Genomic DNA, 17,724 nt, shown 5'->3' on the forward strand with positions numbered 1-17,724 from the left:
GAATCTAACTAAAAACCGGAGAATCTTATCTCTCTAGCGATGATGCTGCAGTCCAGTGTCTCGCCCAGTGCAATCGATGATTGTTGACAGCTGATGGTGAACAGCGGAAGTGGTAGAGATCGAAACTGGTTAACCATAACATATAGAATCGATCGGATGGGCTGTATTTTTTCTCTTTCAAAAAGCGGACGCTCGAATCTAAACCGGAACGCATTCTCACGCAATTACCGTCAGAGGCTCAAGCCGATGGTAAAGAGGACAATGCTGGACGATTTGTATAAATCCCCCAAGATGTCGAAGAAGTTGCCGTAATCTTCGCTCACTTATGTGTGTACACAAAAGTATGCCACCATGTGTGTGATTGATAACCAAGTTCAAGTTCAAGTTAATCCAGTTTTGCGGTTTTTGCTGGCACAAGGGGCACAAGCCCTCCGGCTAGGGTTTGCCGTTGCCCCATACAGTCGACACTTGCACTTTGTTTTGATTGCGGTTTGCGGCATCTGATGTAGGCTTTTGGTTGGTCGGCCGGTCGGTCGCCCAATAAGGAGGCGAAAGAAGGGAACAGTTGAATAGGTGTCGGTAAGTTTTTTTTTCTCACCGTTTCACCGGTTTCACCGGAGTCGGTCCAAGATGCCCTACGCTTTGTTTTTGTAACAGTTTTGCGCGCACCAAGTGCTCACCGATGATGATTTTACCGCTACAGTGAGCACTAGCGCTCGGTTAGGAGGACTAATGCGGTGTGGGAAATATTGTACAACCAGGGTTGCCAACTCTAATTTGAAAAAATCAGGAAGAATGAAAATAAAAATCAGGATAAATCATGATAGCTCATATTGGGTTGTCCGAAAAGAAAAAAATGTCGATTTTTGGGAAAACAAAAACATAATTTTCAATCAAAGCATTCTAATATAATTTTATTTACATAGTTCTGTTTCTCAATTTTTCGCCATCTTTCACACAGCTCAAATATTCTATCCTCCAAGAACATGTTTGCTTCCTCGTCGAAAACTGCTGCGAGCCATACATGTGAGAAACAGGTTGCTTGGTAGTAGCTCATAATACAGAATCCATTTCAAATCCCACCAGAAACAGAGTGTATCTTCCTTCGGGCGAAGACCGGATACGTAAAAGATTTAATAATCATGGAATAAATCCTCGCATAAGCGGAAATGCTAGTGTTTCGTCTAACTTTTTGATCGTTTATATTTTTTCCGAAAAACCTACAGCATCACTACAGTCAATTACAGAGAAATCAATATTCAAACTTTCACTGACTTCATCATTCATGCATTGGATGAAGGGTGGAATCTTCACACAGCAAATGAGGAAAGCATATCAGCAGTGGAAGATTTGTTGAATTTTTTCTAATTTTTTTTTTAATCAGACGAACACATTACATATAATGTTTATATTGACTGTGGATTAAAAAGTTTTCTCTTACGTAATTTTACACTCGGAAGCGTATTCCTACATTAATAACTCTGGGGATACATCTATATACACACTATCCTCAATAAAGCAACGTTCCTCAAACTTAATCTCGTTGTAATTTCACAAATCCTTCAGACAATCTGGTTTCATGAAATTTTCTAGCACTGTTTCGGAAGCCACGAAACAATTGAGGGTAGAGATAAAAAAAAGTTAAGTACAAAGTTTAACTTAATGTAAGATATATACAGGTGCGAACCGGAGAACTATCATAACAGAGAACTTTGGCAAGGAAACCAATAAATTTATTACGAATAATGTAAAGAGTACAAAAATCAGGAAAAATCAGGATCAATTCAAGAAAATCAGGATAAATTGAGTGTTCGTCAGGATATCAGGGAGCGTGCTAAAAAGTCTGGGAAATCCTGAAAAATCAGGAAGGTTGGCATCTCTGTGTACAACTGTTTTGTTTATTATACGCGAGTTTTCCTTTTTTTCACCATCAGTATGTTGATTGTTTGCATAACAATTGCTTTTTTTTTCTTTTCATGCCCCAGACGGCAGGTGCTTACGTTCGGGAGAGCATACCGGAAGGAACCAAATCACTGGGGAATGCCGTAGATGCTGTAATTGGATTTTTTTTGCGTCCCTATTGGCGATCAGAAAATAGGTGAGGTTAGTTATCAGTACAATGAAGTTTTGCAGAGGTTCTCCTTCATGTTGTGTAATTTGTTCTTCGGCTTTTGATATCAACGCTTTCGTCATAAGGGTTTTGTATATATACAAACGACGTTCTTCTATCATCCAGGCCACATACCACCAGCCTGACGGTAGTTATGACTTATAACTAGGTTTAATATAATTATAAAGACAAAAATTGTGATGTAGGGCCCTATTCCAGAAAACGAGACGAGCAATTCCTTCAGTCACTGACGAGACGAGCAAAATATCCCATTTCAGTACACGAGTTTCATTGAAATGTTTTATTTGGTTGACTGGAGAGACTTCAGTCAGTTTTTCTCGGAATGATCAGTGATGTCAGATGAGAAGACATGAATTGATCAATCGATACTCTTTTCTCAGTGCCAAAATATTAAAAAAAACATAAAAAAAAGAAATAAGTTTCATATATCTTTTGGTTGCATTCATATTTTTCCTCGAGCATATGGTTTTATCATCAGACGTTTTGTTAATATGGATTTATTGGGGGCAATGTTTGTTCACCTGATCAACGATTTATCAAAGAAAAGTTTTAAATCTATATCATTTGATAGCAAATTCGCAAAATGTTGACGTAGTAAACGTTTGATATTCATAAGGAAACACTTTTGGTGTTTATGCTGTAGTCATAGCCCATAAGCCAGAATATTAAGCGAATGAATTCATGGAACACATTCAGTGACGTAGTGTACGGGGGGTGAGGGAGGCGGTACGCGCTGGATGTCACTCTCAAAGGGATGACACCCACGACCAGTCTCCCGTATTTCACACAAAACGCTGCGTAATGGCGGGTTTACATTAGGGAGATCTATAGCTATAGATGGATTTATTCACGTGAAAATAGGTGTAAACGGGTGAGAATAAATATGATACACTTATTCGAGGTATATATAACTTGAATAAATTCATCATATGTAAACGCTTGTGAATTTCTCACTGGTGAGAAATCACTAAAGTTGGATGCAGTTCTACTTTAGGTGAATAAATTCACCGAAAATATGAATATATTCATTATAGAAGTTCACGCTAGTGTAAACGGTTGATGCGATTTCTATAAATCTCATCATATTTCTTCACATGAATATATCCCTAGTCTAAACCTACCCTAAGAGATGAACATGTCCATACTTCTATTCGTAGTTTTGTTTTTACACACAAACATGTTTTTTTTCGTACCTGTGTTCGTATTTGCTGTAGGTTTGGGTATACGATGTTTAATCCCAATGTTTCACATGATGTTCAAACATGGTGTACAGTTTCTCTTGCATTTTTACCCCAAGCAACGGCAGTGTGTAGAGTAGAAGAAGTGAATTGAACACTACACCACCACCACTCAACAGGTGTGTTGACATGGAAAAAAATGCTCCCCTATCATGATTTTGAGCAAATAAAAGACACCTTTTTATCTGTACTGAACAAAATAAGCATAAATTGATATCAGAGTTCATCACATTTTATATCAATATTTAGTGCACGCATCCATTTAAAAAATTTGTATTATGTAACATCCGCTATTATTAGCTACTCGAAAAAGTACTAAAATCGAATAGAGCGTGGCGGAGATGTTTAGTTACCCACATCAAAATACCAAGAATATGTGTAAACTTTCCTGTAAACATGGATCTAAAACTAATTTTTGGGTATTTATTTATTAGTTTGGCCAGCATTTGTATGACATCGCCCCGCTATGCTATGCTATGCGGTTTCCCAGACAACGTGCACGGAGAAAAAAAAACTCACAGAAAGCTTCTTTCTATTCGTTGCAAAATGTGCATGAACTAATAGCTTCTGAGTTCATACAATTTTTGCAATATGAACTAAATTTCTAGTTAGTTTCTATGAAAAATATTCTGCAAAGAAGTGTTTCAGGAGGAATAATTTTTTTCCTCCTAATACTGCGAAAACGGGTGGTTTTTGTGAAGGGCAAATCATTAACAATAATATTGAGTTAGAAAAATCTTGGGCAAGTGAATAGAACCCTGAAGCAGGTGGTTACGTGCAGGGTTCTTCTTCTTCTTCAATGGCACTAACGTTCCTAGAGGAACTTCACCGTCTCAACGTAGTATTACTTGCGTCATTTTTATTAGTACTTAGTTGAGATTTCTATGCCAAATAACACGCCTTGAATGCATTCTGAGTGGCAAGCTCTAGAATACGCGTGATCACAGTGCAAGTCGGAGGAAATTTCTTTGACGAAAAATTCCCCCCACCAGAACGGGAATCGAACCCGAACACCCGGCATGTTAGTTATGACGCTAACCACTCGGCCACGGGAGCACATTATATACGTGTACATACGTGCAGGGTTGCCAACTGTTATTTTCAAAAATCAGGGAGAATGAAAATAAAAATCAGGAGAAATGAACATAGAATGTTGTCCGGAAAGTTCGAACCGATCCTTGGAAACACAAACGCATGATTTTGATAGACAGACATAAATTTACTCAACTTTATGTGCACAGTTTTGTTCCACGATCTTTCGCCATCTATCGCACAGCTTAAAAATATTATCCTCCCAGAATATGTTTGCTTTCTTATCGAAAATTGTTTTATATATATAAAAAAAAGATATTTTCTATGCTGTCCATATTGTCGAAGCTCGTGTGCTTGAGAGAATTTCGCAGCGACCTGAACCTGTGATAATCTGAAAGTGCATTATCCGGTTAGCTGGTGGGATAGCACATTCTAGCCAGGCTCGAAAATAAATTGTCGTGTTGTTAAAGAGACATGTAGTTTGGCTTTGAGTAGTCACATTGACTAATTCTGGAAGTTCCTTTAGTTTGTTGGGAGCAGTAGTTGTGGGAATTTATCGACTGTTCGATCAGTAGAAGATAATAATGGAGCTTCGAGCATAATGAATAAAAATTCAGCTTTAAGTTCAATTTCGAAAGATTATGCTTATGATGATAAGTTTTTGTGCGAATATCAGGAAATGTATAGACAAAGTTCTAAAGTGAGAATTAAGACTATGTGTTTTAAGTATTTAATAAACAAGTAGTTATTTTCATTGAAAATATAATGATTTGAAACTGCCTTTGGGTGTGCTAATCTGATAGAGTATCTTTCTTTCACGCCAACTTCAAACTTTAATAAATGTCGACAGTGTATCTTCGATAAAGCGAATCGTTTCGGAATATATAGATAATAAATAAAACAAAATTAAACATTATACAAGTGCGGACTTGAGAGATTTTTTATGTAGGCTATTTTGACAATTCAGATTTCTAGCCTGGAAAACTTCGTATATTTGTTACGAATAATTTTCATTCTAGTGAAGTAAAAAGTACAAAATCAGGAAAAATCAGGATCTTTTCAGAAAAATCAGGTAAAATTGAGTATTTGTCAGGACATCAGGTAACGTGTCAAAAAGTTTGGGAAATCCTGAAAAATCAGGAAGGTTCGTATCTCTGGTTACGTGTGCAAAGTATCGTCAGTGGCTGGCATAACGTGGGTTAGTAACGTTTTTTCCTTGTGTTCATGTTTTGTTTAATAGTGTAATGACTTACATACTTACACTTACAACAAGTTTTATGTTTCTATAAGCAGGGAAGGTGGGGAGAATACGAACATGTTAAGAAGAACTTCAATTATATCTTTCGAAACTCATGTTTCCCTAAACTTCAATGCAGTTTCTCGAAATTCATTCTCTCGTTTTTCGAATTATTCGGCCAAATGTTTTATAAAGAGGTGTTTTCTAACGTTTTTTTACTGAAATTAAAAGCGACCGAAAAGCACTTTTACGATGGTTACCCGCATGGACATATAGTGGATAAAATATGAACAGGTTTGTAATACAGTCAACTCTCCCTAACTCGATATCTAAGGGACCATCGAGTTAGGGAGGTATCGTGTTATGGAGGGAAAAATGCTTGTAAAATCAATCGAAGGTGCCATGAAATCCATCGAGTTAGGGAAAATATCGAGCTACAGAACATCGAGTTAGGCAGAGTTGACTGTATATACGTATGTATAACTCCAAACTTCCCTGAAAGTATGGGAACAGGATTGAGAGCTTATGAGAACTAAAGACAAAGTTAGTAATACTTAATAATTTATAATTTCCCGATAATGGTAAGAACGGACTGCGATAAGCCAAGTAATCCGAATTAGTGCTGCTGGCGCCAAGCGAATAAATTTTTACGAATGGTTCGGACTGAAAAGTGTTAAAACAAGTAACTGATAAATTCTACGAGGGTCGTTCAAAAAATAAGTTTCAGTGCCTCAGAAATCGAGGAAAAATAAAGTTAGGACAAAAACCAAGGTGATTTTCGTAATCTAAGTTTTATTTTCTATTTTTCTACATAATCGCCGTAACGTTCGAGGCATTTTTCATAGCGTGGCACGAGTTTTTCTATTCTGACCGCGAAGTGCGTAGCGTCCAGCTTTTTGAAGTACAATGTAACTGCGTCAAGAATTTCTGCAGCTCACGATCTGTTCCAAATTGCCTTGTCAAAATCCCCCAAAGGTTCTCATTAAACCCTAAGTCCGGGCTACGAGCTGGCCAGTCCAAAATTTGAATGTTTTCCTCGGAGAACCATGATAATGATTTCGTGCTGACGTAAATGGCCGCAATATCTTGCTGGAGAATGAAGCTGTCGTTCATTATGTCTTCGGTAAAGGGTATCAGTATACTGTCTAGCAAATAGGTTTTCGAATTCATTCCGCCGACATCTCAAATTCCAATCTCGCCTCTACGTGCCTTGGGGTAAGGTTAGGTTTTTTCTCCTTTTTAGTGTAAACCAAAAGTCCAGATCCTCGTAAAATTTAAAATACACAACTTTTCGATATGGGAGGGTAAGTTCCTGCTTTATTGAGCTTTCCAGTCTCTTCAAGCTGTATAATGCGGTTCCGGTCCTGGTTTGAAATTTTGGGGCTGCCTCCCATACCATATTTGGGACCTTTCTCGAGACAATATTTTATCACTTATTCTCCTCTGTAGATCCTCTTCCTATCGCCTGGTTGCTTAAGCTATCTTCAACTCTTCTTAAGTTTCAACTTTAACTTTTCAAGATATCCTTCAACTCTCGGATTATTTTCCGCTCAGTTTCGTCTAAAAACGTTCTTTCCGACATCGAGCTTAACCCTCCTGTACTCGCATGCAAAATCATAACTCGTATACTCGCGCAAGGTGTCACAGACCGAAAGTTGAAATCCCTGAAATATTTCTGTTGCCTACTTTTTAGGTGTTGTTGGTATTTTTTTCGAAGAAGAGGAAATGACTGAATGAATAAACGCCCAGAAAATATTTTTTCTTCAACTTCTTCAGTTTTAATAGTCGCCTGATTCAGCCTCCTCAAAACAGTGTAATTTTTGATACTCCAACACAAATGACAAAATTCGTCTTTTTTCGTGCTATTAACTAAAAGTAAGTAACTGAATATAATTCATGAAAGAACACAGGACTGTGGAATGACAGAAAAACGTTTTAATCGATTGAGGTTTCGTTGGTGTATCAATTAGAATATACCGTAACTGCATGCTAGAGACAAACATATTTTATACATTTCATGCAGATGTTTTTTTTTGTATTTTAGATTTTTTGGAAATGCAGAATGTATAGCGACCTAGATAGATAAAGGTTCTGGAATATCATGTTTGTATATTTCTAATATTCTTTGTCTAGGTGTTCTTGATAAACTTAGAATTAATACCTGTTTTTTGGTGGGGCATAGTAAGATTATAAAAAAAAAACATTTCTAGAAACATTCTGCGATTGTTTTCGGCCTATATATTATAAAAGAATTTATCTCCGAAACGTTAAAAAGACTGTAAAAAATAACCATATGCCATCGATTAGTATCTCTAGCGCAGTTATAGTTTATAATTGTTCCACAAGTGCGTATATGTGTGACCATTGTATGTAACTTATTCTTTCTACGTTCATTCCGGTGACAAAAAGGACTAACATTAAAAAAAGATTGGTCCTGTAATAATGTTATGTATTATAGCCAATGAATATTCCACTAAAGTACATGTATTTCCACGCTACTTATACATTTTATTAAACAATATTCCACAATATATAAAACAGGCACTTGTCCAAAAAATTACAGGCAAACCTGTTTTTGTGCGTATAGGAGTGGTGAAAATCGTCCGAAATGCTACACCGCCAAACTGACGTTGGCATGAGTGTAAACTAGGGTGTCAATGAATGTATGGGAAAAAATCGACCCAAAAATTTCAAAAAGTTACCTTATACAAAATGTTCACCACCTCGAAAAAACACCCTATGCAAAATATCGGTCCTGATTCTCGAATACACTTCACGGTGAAAACGAAATAAACGGCACGCCATTGAACTACGTTTTACGAGTTAGTGAAGTGTCGAATACAATAATGAGTTTTCAGGTAGAATGAGCACTTTTTAAATAAAAATCATTAATGAAAATTAACTTCTTCGTATCAAAATGGTGTTCAATGTGAATGAAAAACTTTGTTTTCTTCATATGATATATGGTTATCTCATACAAAAATTTTATCTGGAGATAATTTGATATTATAATGATAATGATAAGATTAAGATTAGATTTGATTCGCATTTTTAAATAATTTAATCTGTGTAGAATCCAGCTCTTAAACCGACTGCTGAACGCAGCGTATCTTGAAAACGCACCACTAGTGTTGCGCAATTGGTCAGTTTCTAGACAGTTCCTTTTCCTCGATCTTTAATTTTGCTTTAATCGTTAGAGTCATTATTAGCCGGTCACCAGTAGCCATAGTTAGAAAGTACATGTGTTTAGATCGCAATAAAGATTGGATTCTAGATTTTGGACTACGAGAAATAGTAGCTTACTAAAAGTTTTCGCGTCGTTGTTTGGTGAATATTTAACCCCGAAAGTTTAAGCTCGTGATTCGACTCCCTGATAAAACATTTGATGCCGTGACCAGGATCACGGGTGTGTTCCTTGGACCAACTGCGACGTTAACCCTACTTTACCCTTCGGATTGGAGTTCCAGATAGCTTTACATGCTCAAAAAGTACCAGGCTTGTTGAAGACAGGCTCCATGTGAGTATCTGTCCAACCTATAATACTTGTATGAGAGGTACTTCCTGGGTCTTCTTTTAACCAATTCAGATTTCCCACGTGTTCCTGGTGTGGATCTTGTATCCGCGTTCCCGTATTGATACTGTTGCTGCGAATGCTGGTGCATGCTCCAACCGTGGCCGTTGCTGTTTCTAAGCCAACGAGGCTACATCAACTACTGGTTGATCATCCAATAAATTTATCGCATACTATTTATAACCTATCCAATGGTCATCCAACCCGGTGGTATCCCGACGTTCTAACGTTCCTGATTATAATTTATTACAAGGACTATCCCTGGACGGGCACAAGTGAGTGTTAGTCCAAACAATTATCGTCAAGCAAAAGGTGCTTCCTGGGTCTTACGTTTATTCCAGTTATTCGTGACATAATCAACGCTGATGAATTATCATCACCATGCAGGAGAAGAAAATGAAGTCGAAGGAGCTGAAACGAAAAAATGTCCTGGATTCAATCCAACGTATCGAAGATTTCTTGACGAACTTCAATGCTGAGCGGGATGCAAATGAAGTAACAATACGTCTAGCTCGACTGGATACCTTCATGGAAACGTTCGAATCGATTCAAGGAGAATACGAAGCATTTGACGATAGTGCTGCATTTGTGGCGGTTAATGCGAAAGTCAGAGCAAAGGTTGAAGAACAGTACTTTCGGGTAAAAGGTGGCCTCGTCAGCAAGCGTCCTCTTCTTCCTCTAACTCCAGTGGACTCTACGATCCACCATGGTGTTCCAGCCATTTCTCATGTTACCAGTGTGAAACTCCCCACCATCGAATTACCCCGGTTTGATGGTGACCTGAATGAATGGTTGACATTCCACGATTCCTTTTCCTCGTTGATTCACGCGTCCCCAGAAATCTCCTGCATACAAGAATTCCAGTACCTACGGTCCGCCTTGCGAGGCGATGCCCTCAAATTGATTGAGTCTCTAACAATTACGGCGAATAATTATGCAGTGGCTTGGGAAGCCCTTCTAAATCGATATTCAAATACCTACTTACTAAAAAAGAAGCATCTACAGTCTCTGATGGTCCACTCGAAGGTGTCGGGAAAATCTGCTGTAGGGTTACGTGCTGTTTTGGAAGACTTCCAGCGACATGTGAAAATATTGAATCAGCTTGGAGAACCTACAGCGCATTGGGGCAGCCTCCTTGTTCAACTACTGTGTTCTCGAGTCGACGATCACACCCTCAAGGAATGGGAAGAATTTTTCTCTGCAAACGAGGAGGCGTCGTACGAAAACCTCATCGATTTCCTGACCCGGAAGGTTCGAACTCTGGAGTCACTTCATATTTCGGCTGAGTAGTTCAACTCTTCGTCCCAAGGAAAGCACTACCCCTCCGTCCAACCTAAAACCCAAACCCCATCGTCTTCGAAGATAAACTCCTATGCAGCAGTGGAAAGCTACCAACCTAAATGTCTAGCTTGCAACGATCATCATCCGTTAGTTAAATGTCCGGCATTTGAAAAGATGCAGCTGAAAAAACGATTGCACTTGGTCAACACGAAACGGATCTGCAGTAATTGCTTCAGAAGCAATCATTTCGTACGAAACTGTTCGTCAAGCTACTCCTGTAAGCATTGCCAAAAACGGCATCACTAGTTATTGCATCCTGGGTTCGATGCGTCAGTATCAAACAGTAATCCTAACTCAAGTGGTCAACACAGTCGGACAGCGCCTAATCCTCCAAGACACAACGATTCCGTTGGTGTAACAACAGCAACTACTTCTGCAATCTCTTCCAATTCAGCTGTAGAATCTCGTGGTGTCAACGTTTTCCTATCGACCGTTGTCGTCAAAGTGCTAGACGGTTATGGAAATGAACATTTGACGCGAGCTCTTCTAGATAGTGGCTCACAAAGCAGTCTAATGAGTGACCGACTTTGCCAAAAACTCCGATTGTTCCGTCATCGTATTGATCAACCTCTACTAGGCGTCGGTGAATTTCCGATTCGAGCAGTTTGTTCGGTAGCTACCGAAGTTAGGTCGAGAGTCAGCGATTTCTCTATTCCTCTCAATTGTTTGGTACTCAAAAAATTGACAACTGATCTACCCGCTGTGAGCATCGCTACAACAAACTGGCATATACCTAACGACATCACACTGGCCGATCCTGAGTTCAATATTGCCCGGAAAGTGGATCTGATTATTGGTGCGGAACATTTTTATACAATCCTTCAAGGAGGCCGGTTGCAAATAGGCCCACAAGCCCCAACCTTAATTTGGTTGGTTTGTATCTGGCAAAGCATCTTATGATCCCATGCCCCAAGCTTTGGTTTGCTGCACCTCCACTCTTGAAACACTGAGTCGAAACATCGAGAAGTTTTGGAAACTAGACGAACTGGATAATGTCAACCTTTCCCCCAACGATCAATTTTGCGAGACATTCTATAAGGAAACGGTCACAAGAAATATCCCAAGAAAGAAGGTTTCGAAACCATGACAGGCGAGTCTTACTCCAACGCAAAATCCCGACTAGAATGTTTAGAACGTCCTAGACCTAGTCCTAGACCAAACTCTCATTCTGAAAGAAAGGTACCACGCATTCATGGCAGAATTTATAGAACTGGGGCACATGCATGAGGTACCTACGGACGAACCAAATCCCGCTACGGTATGCTATCTTCCACATCATGCGGTGTTGAAAGAATCAAGCACCACTACCAAGGTACGGAGTGTGTTTGACGCTTCTGCCAAAACAAGTACTGGATTCTCGCTCAACGATTCGCTACTAGTTGGTCCTGTCATACAAGATGAGCTCTTCGATATACTGCTCCGATTTCGTAAAGGTTCGGTTGTATTGTTAGCTGATATCGAGAAAATGTATCGTCAGATCGGACTACATCCCGATGACCGACATCTCCTACGTGTGTTGTGGAGATTCAATAAGACCGACCCGATAACTGTATACGAGATGACCACAGTGACATACGGATTGGGGCCATCGTCGTTCCTGGCGACACGCACACTTCATCAACTCGCCGAAGATGAAGGTGATTTGTTTCCTCTCGCCGCAGCCGCATTAAAGCGAGATTTTTATATGGATAACTTTGTTCGAAGCGAAGTAGATATCACGACAGCAGTACGATTGCGCAAAGAAATGGACGAATTAATGAACCGTGGAGGCTTTTCCCTGAGGAAATGGTGTTCGAATTTCCCCCATGTATTGGAAGGAGTAGCACCAGAAAACTTAGCCCACCCCCCAAATGAAGACCGTGAACATGGAGAAATTGTGAAAACCTTGGGGATTTCTTGGAAGCCTACGACTGATCAGTTCTGTTTTAATTTCGGGCCATTTTCTACGGACGGAAAGATTACGAAAAACCGAATCTTGTCTGTCATTGCTCAATTATATGACCCATTGGGATTAATCGCTCCTATCGTTGTACGCGCGAAGATTTTCATCCAACAACTTTGGTTGATGTCTATCGATTGGAACGAAGAAGTGCCTGGAGAGGTGCGTACTACATGGAAACGTTTCGTGGAGGACCTGCCATCGCTAGTCAATTTTCGGGTTCCGCGGTTTGCCTTTGACGTGGGGGAGGTGCGGCTGCATTGCTTCTCGGACGCATCGGAATCAGCTTTTGGAGCCTGCATCTACGCACGGACGGCTCAGGCCAACGGTCAAGTTAAGGTGATATTATTGGCAGCGAAATCTAGAGTGGCACCCTTACAAAAACGTACCATCCCGAGACTGGAATTATGCGCAGCTCAACTCGGCGCTCGCTTGTCGTCGAGAGTTATCACTGCACTGAATCTGGAAGCCGTACCTATTTTCTATTGGACCGACTCGATGGTAGTAGTATATTGGCTTCGGGCACCACCACAAACCTGGAAACCCTTTGTGGCAAACCGGGTAGCAGACATTCAAACCCGAACAAACGGTGCTTCATGGATGCATGTACCTGGAATGGATAACCCCGCCGATATTGTATCCAGAGGTTTGATCGTACAACAATTGCTAACTTGCAAAATATGGATTAATGGACCCAGTTGGTTGGGAAGGGGAGAGGAAAATTGGCCGAAGCTGGAAATCCCGAGAGTAACACATGCAGATGGAGACACGGAACGTAAAACAACCACATTACTACTGCAAAATCCACCACCACTCAACCCTTTATTTACCCGATCATTTTCGTATAATCGTCTACTGCGTACGACTGCTTACTGCTTGAGGTTCATTCGTCATATACAAAAGGGACCGAAGCAATCTACCATCACTCTCCAACCTAGTGAACTCGAAAATGCAAGGGATTGTCTTGTGAAGATCGTCCAAAAAGAATGCTTCAAAACGGAGCTTCATCTGCTCAAAAGAGGAAAACTGGTACCGAAGAATTCCACACTCAAGCTTCTGAACCCTTTCGTGGATTCGTCGGGTATAATCCGAGTCGGTGGCCGGCTCAGATTGTCGGAAGAGGCTTACAATACCAAACATCAAATCCTACTCCCTGGTTTCCACCGATTTACTCGAATGTTTTTGTTATCATAACACTGCAAATTGGTTCATGGTGGGATATCGCTCACATTGGGAGTAGTTCGCAACGATTATTGGCCTACAAATGGAAGAAGGGCTGTACGTAGCGTGATACGCAGTTGCTATCGTTGTACTCGTGTTAACCCTCGTCCATTACAGCAACCAATCGGACAATTACCCATCGTCAGAATTAAACCCAGTCGCCCCTTCGCATCCACAGGAATCGATTACTATGGACCTGTGTTTGTAAAGTTCGCAAACCGTAGGATTGTTCCTACCAAAGCCTATATTGCTCTGTTCGTCTGCTTCAGTACAAAAGCTGTACACATTGAGCTGGTGGGGGACTCATCCACAGCTTCCTTTCTATCCGCTCTCCAACGGTTCGTAGCTAGACGAGACAAGCCCGATAATATTTTTTCGGACAACGCCACAAACTTTGTCGGTGCTCGAAATGAACTGCACGATCTTTATCAAATGTTCTCAAATCCTAAAGAAACCGATCGTATCGTTAACGCTCTCGCAAATGAAGGAATACGATGGAATATGATTCCCCCGCGCGCCCCCAACTTCGGCGGCTTATGGGAGGCCGCTGTGAAGGTGGCAAAAAAACATTTGCTTCGTCAGTTAGGCAGCACCCCTCTACTGTACGAGGACTTGGTCACGATACTGTCGCAAGTAGAAAGTGCGATGAACTCTAGACCATTAGCACCATTATCGGAGGATCCTAACGACTTCGAAGCCATCACGCCAGGCCATTTTTTGGTCGGTTCACAACTCCAAGCTCTACCTTACCCAGACATGATGGACGTTCCAGTGAACCGGTTGAGGAACAGATACCAGATTATCCAGCAGAAACAACAGCAGTTTTGGCACCACTGGAAGACTGAGTACCTTGAGGAGCTCCAACGACAGGCCGCCATTCATCAGCGTCCCGTTGATCTCAAAGTCGGCCAAGTGATGATACTGCAAGACAACCTTTTACCACCAGTGCGCTGGCCACTAGTTCGCATCTTGGAGCTGCATCCTGGGCAGGACGGAGTGACTCGTGTGGTTACCGTGCGTACCTCAACTGGTTCGACATTCAAGCGAGCTGTGACGAAACTTTGTCCATTGCCTATGATGAACGAAGAAGAGACGAGCATGCAGATTAATGCAACACCCAACCCGGATAGCATCGGAAATAACAAACAGAAGCTATTGTGAATTTCAAACCCGAAGAAGAAGAACTAGTTGAATTGAATATATTTCGAATATCAGTGAAATGTTTCATTTCAGGTGGCCGGCTAGGATAAGTTTAAGATTAGATTTGATTCGCATTTTTAAATAATTTAATCTGTGTAGAATCCAGCTCTTAAACCGACTGCTGAACGCAGCGTATCTTGAAAACGCACCACTAGTGTTGCACAATTGGTCAGTTTCTAGACAGTTCCTTTTCCTCGATCTTTAATTTTACTTTAATCGTTAGAGTCATTATTAGCCGGTCACCATTAGCCATAGTTGGAAAGTACATGTGTTTAGATCGCAATAAAGATTGGATTTTGGATTGGATTGGATTCTACATTTTGGACTACGAGAAATAGTAGCTTACTAAAAGTTTTCGCGTCGTTGTTTGGTGAATATTTAACCCCGAAAGTTTAAGCTCGTGATTCGACTCCCTGATAAAACAGTTTTAGTGGGAAACTATTTTCGTATCCAGATGTCGACACCGTACCGTTGTCATCGCGGATACGTTTCATTCCGTTTCCACCGTAAAGTGTATTCGTGAATCAGGCCCATCAGCTCAATCGGACTTAAGGGAGAGTGGCGCAAAGCGGTCAAAATTTGAGTTTTTTGAAAATCGAAAAATCATCTAAGGGGGAAGTAAAGGAAGTCGGGGGATTCGAAAAAAAATTTTGATCCCAAACGTCTTAAAATTGCATTAAAGATCTAGGTGCCTATTCTGTATTCCGACGGATTTCTATTTCGTTCGAAAGTGATATTTCGATCGTTTTCGAATTTACCATTCCCTATTCCAATCGTTTTGCTCGTTTCGAACGAAAGTGTTAGAAAATTTCGAATATGCATCGATCTGTCAAAAACCGATAAACAAAAAGAAACACCGTATTAAATAGCGGCGAGTGCGAGTTGAATTTCAGTTAATTTTTGATCCTAAGAGAAATTTGTGAGAAAATTTTCTCGTTCAATGGATTCCGTTTTGTTACCGATTTTGGCGGAGCAAGAAGAAATTGGAATGCCTTGCTACCATCGGCGAAACCACCGAAAATCAACCGACTTCATAAAACTTTCTGATGAAGCGTAAGTATCCGTCTCAAAAATCCCATGTTTGTTTCTCTTATTGATTAATTTTGCCCTTATTCAGATTCATCAAAAGTTTTCGTCTAAGTAAGGAAGCTTTTCGGTACGTTTTAGAGGAAATTGAGAACTGCCTTACCACAAGGAAAGGTGGTCTATCCACGGAGGTGAAACTCGCAGCATGTTTGCGATTCTTTGCTGAAGGAAATTATCAACATGGAGCAGGGCAAGATTATCACATTGCCATAGCACAGCCCACATTTTCCAAGGTGCTGACTGAAATGCTTAACATTCTGGAGCGGACACTGTGTAAGAAATGGATTTCCCTAAATATGACGGAAGACGAACAGCGGCGTGCTAAACTACACTTCTATCAGAAAACATCAATTCCGGGTGTTATTATGTGTTTGGATGGAACCCACGTAAAAATTATTCCACCTAAGCTGAATCGAAATTTGTTTTTTAATCGGAAGGGATTTTATAGTCTCAACGTTCTGATTGTAAGTATTATTAGTATTTGAATTAACAAATCAATGAACAAATACTCTTTTTTATCAACATAGGTTTGTGACGATCAGCAAAGGATTCGTTTCGTTGATCCTACCTTCCAGGGATCTAATCATGACTCTCATATATGGCGTGTAAGCCCTGCAAGAACTCACTTTGAGCAGCTTCACCAAAATGGTGAAGTTAATACTAAGATTCTAGGTAATGTTCAACTACAATATTTTAGTATACTTGTATGTACTGTGTGATAAAATATTTTCAGGTGATGCTGGTTATCCATCGGAACCTTGGTTAGTAACGCCATTCAGAGCAGCGGAGGAAGGGAGTTTGGAGAGCGATTTTAATCGCAGGCATGCCTTGGGTCGTGCTATCGTCGAGCGGACAATCGGTTTACTAAAAAATCGGTTTAGATGCATCCTTGGCGCGAGACAACTTCACTACAATCCTACTAAATGCGCTCAAATTATAAATGTATGCTGTGCACTTCACAATATATGCTTAGAATTTGGTCGTTCTCAGTAGTTATAATATGTTATGCAGCTGTTTACATAATAAACTTTTGTTTAAATTAATATTTATGACTGTTAAATTTCATCTAACTTGTTTGCAAATGCTCAAATAAATAACAACCACCGGAAAAGGAAGTGTCTTCCTTACTTAACTATGGTTTCGGCAGAATTATTTACTCTTATTCCTGCCAACACTTTGAGAACATGTCATTATCGATTTCTCGTAAGCAGGCCAAGTATTCAAATAACCATTGTTAATACTTTTTGCGTTGTTTTAACCCCTTGCTGTACGATTTAATTTCCAACAGCACGGCCCAAAACGAGCACTTCGAGTCGTTCCGCTACTCTGCTGAGTGTGGGTATCTAACATGGGTGCCCTATGATGAGCAAATACATGTTGTGTTTAAAATAAAAACGAAGGAGTTATTACTACGTACTAACTCGTTCGTTTTTATTTTAATTATAATATTCAAATTATATTTTATATTTTTAGCTCATTCAATTTTTTTTTTAAATAACGGAAATTTGATAATCTTCAGTTGTCGGTATCCTCATCATATGCCTGAAGCTATGTAATTATTTCACATCGAGAAACAACGAGTGAAGTTCAATGTTGTACGTGAAGGGGTTAAGGAAGTTCCATAAACTATAGGCGAAATTCGTGAATTTTAAAAAAGTTTATATAATTTTGATGCTATTCCAAACAAACTTCAAAGAAAAAATTAAGTAAGATTTTTCTTCCATGGAA

The 17,724-nt window shown here is 39.9% G+C and overlaps 2 protein-coding genes across 2 annotated transcripts in view; both read left to right on the top strand.

Annotated features, from left to right (window-relative positions):
* Window positions 1-17,724, top strand: part of LOC129775873 (uncharacterized) — a 132,169-nt gene continuing 114,445 nt past the window's right edge. The window contains exons 1-2 of the mRNA XM_055781047.1: window positions 1-579; window positions 1,986-2,098. The gene's annotated coding sequence lies outside the window, so the exon portion shown is untranslated. The remainder of the gene's footprint in view (window positions 580-1,985; window positions 2,099-17,724) is intronic.
* LOC129772896 (putative nuclease HARBI1) lies at window positions 15,604-17,329 on the top strand. Its single transcript, XM_055776425.1, has 5 exons — window positions 15,604-15,963; window positions 16,028-16,460; window positions 16,524-16,668; window positions 16,730-16,938; window positions 17,285-17,329. Exons 1-5 carry the CDS (start codon window positions 15,851-15,853, stop codon window positions 17,327-17,329), a joined length of 945 nt encoding a protein of 314 aa, XP_055632400.1. The 5' UTR covers window positions 15,604-15,850.

This window comes from Toxorhynchites rutilus, chromosome 3 (genome assembly GCF_029784135.1).
Source record: "Toxorhynchites rutilus septentrionalis strain SRP chromosome 3, ASM2978413v1, whole genome shotgun sequence".
Lineage (NCBI taxonomy): Eukaryota > Metazoa > Arthropoda > Insecta > Diptera > Culicidae > Toxorhynchites > Toxorhynchites rutilus.

What these genes read in the sequence shown, in the direction of transcription:
- LOC129772896 (XM_055776425.1), top strand. Translation starts at nt 15,851, where the DNA reads ATGGATTCCGTTTTGTTACCGATTTTGGCGGAGCAAGAAGAAATTGGA. An exon ending in AGTTAATACTAAGATTCTAG is followed by an intron (nt 16,669 to 16,729) that starts GTAATGTTCAAC and finishes AAATATTTTCAG; the next exon opens with GTGATGCTGGTTATCCATCG. An exon ending in AATGCGCTCAAATTATAAAT is followed by an intron (nt 16,939 to 17,284) that starts GTATGCTGTGCA and finishes AATTTCCAACAG; the next exon opens with CACGGCCCAAAACGAGCACT.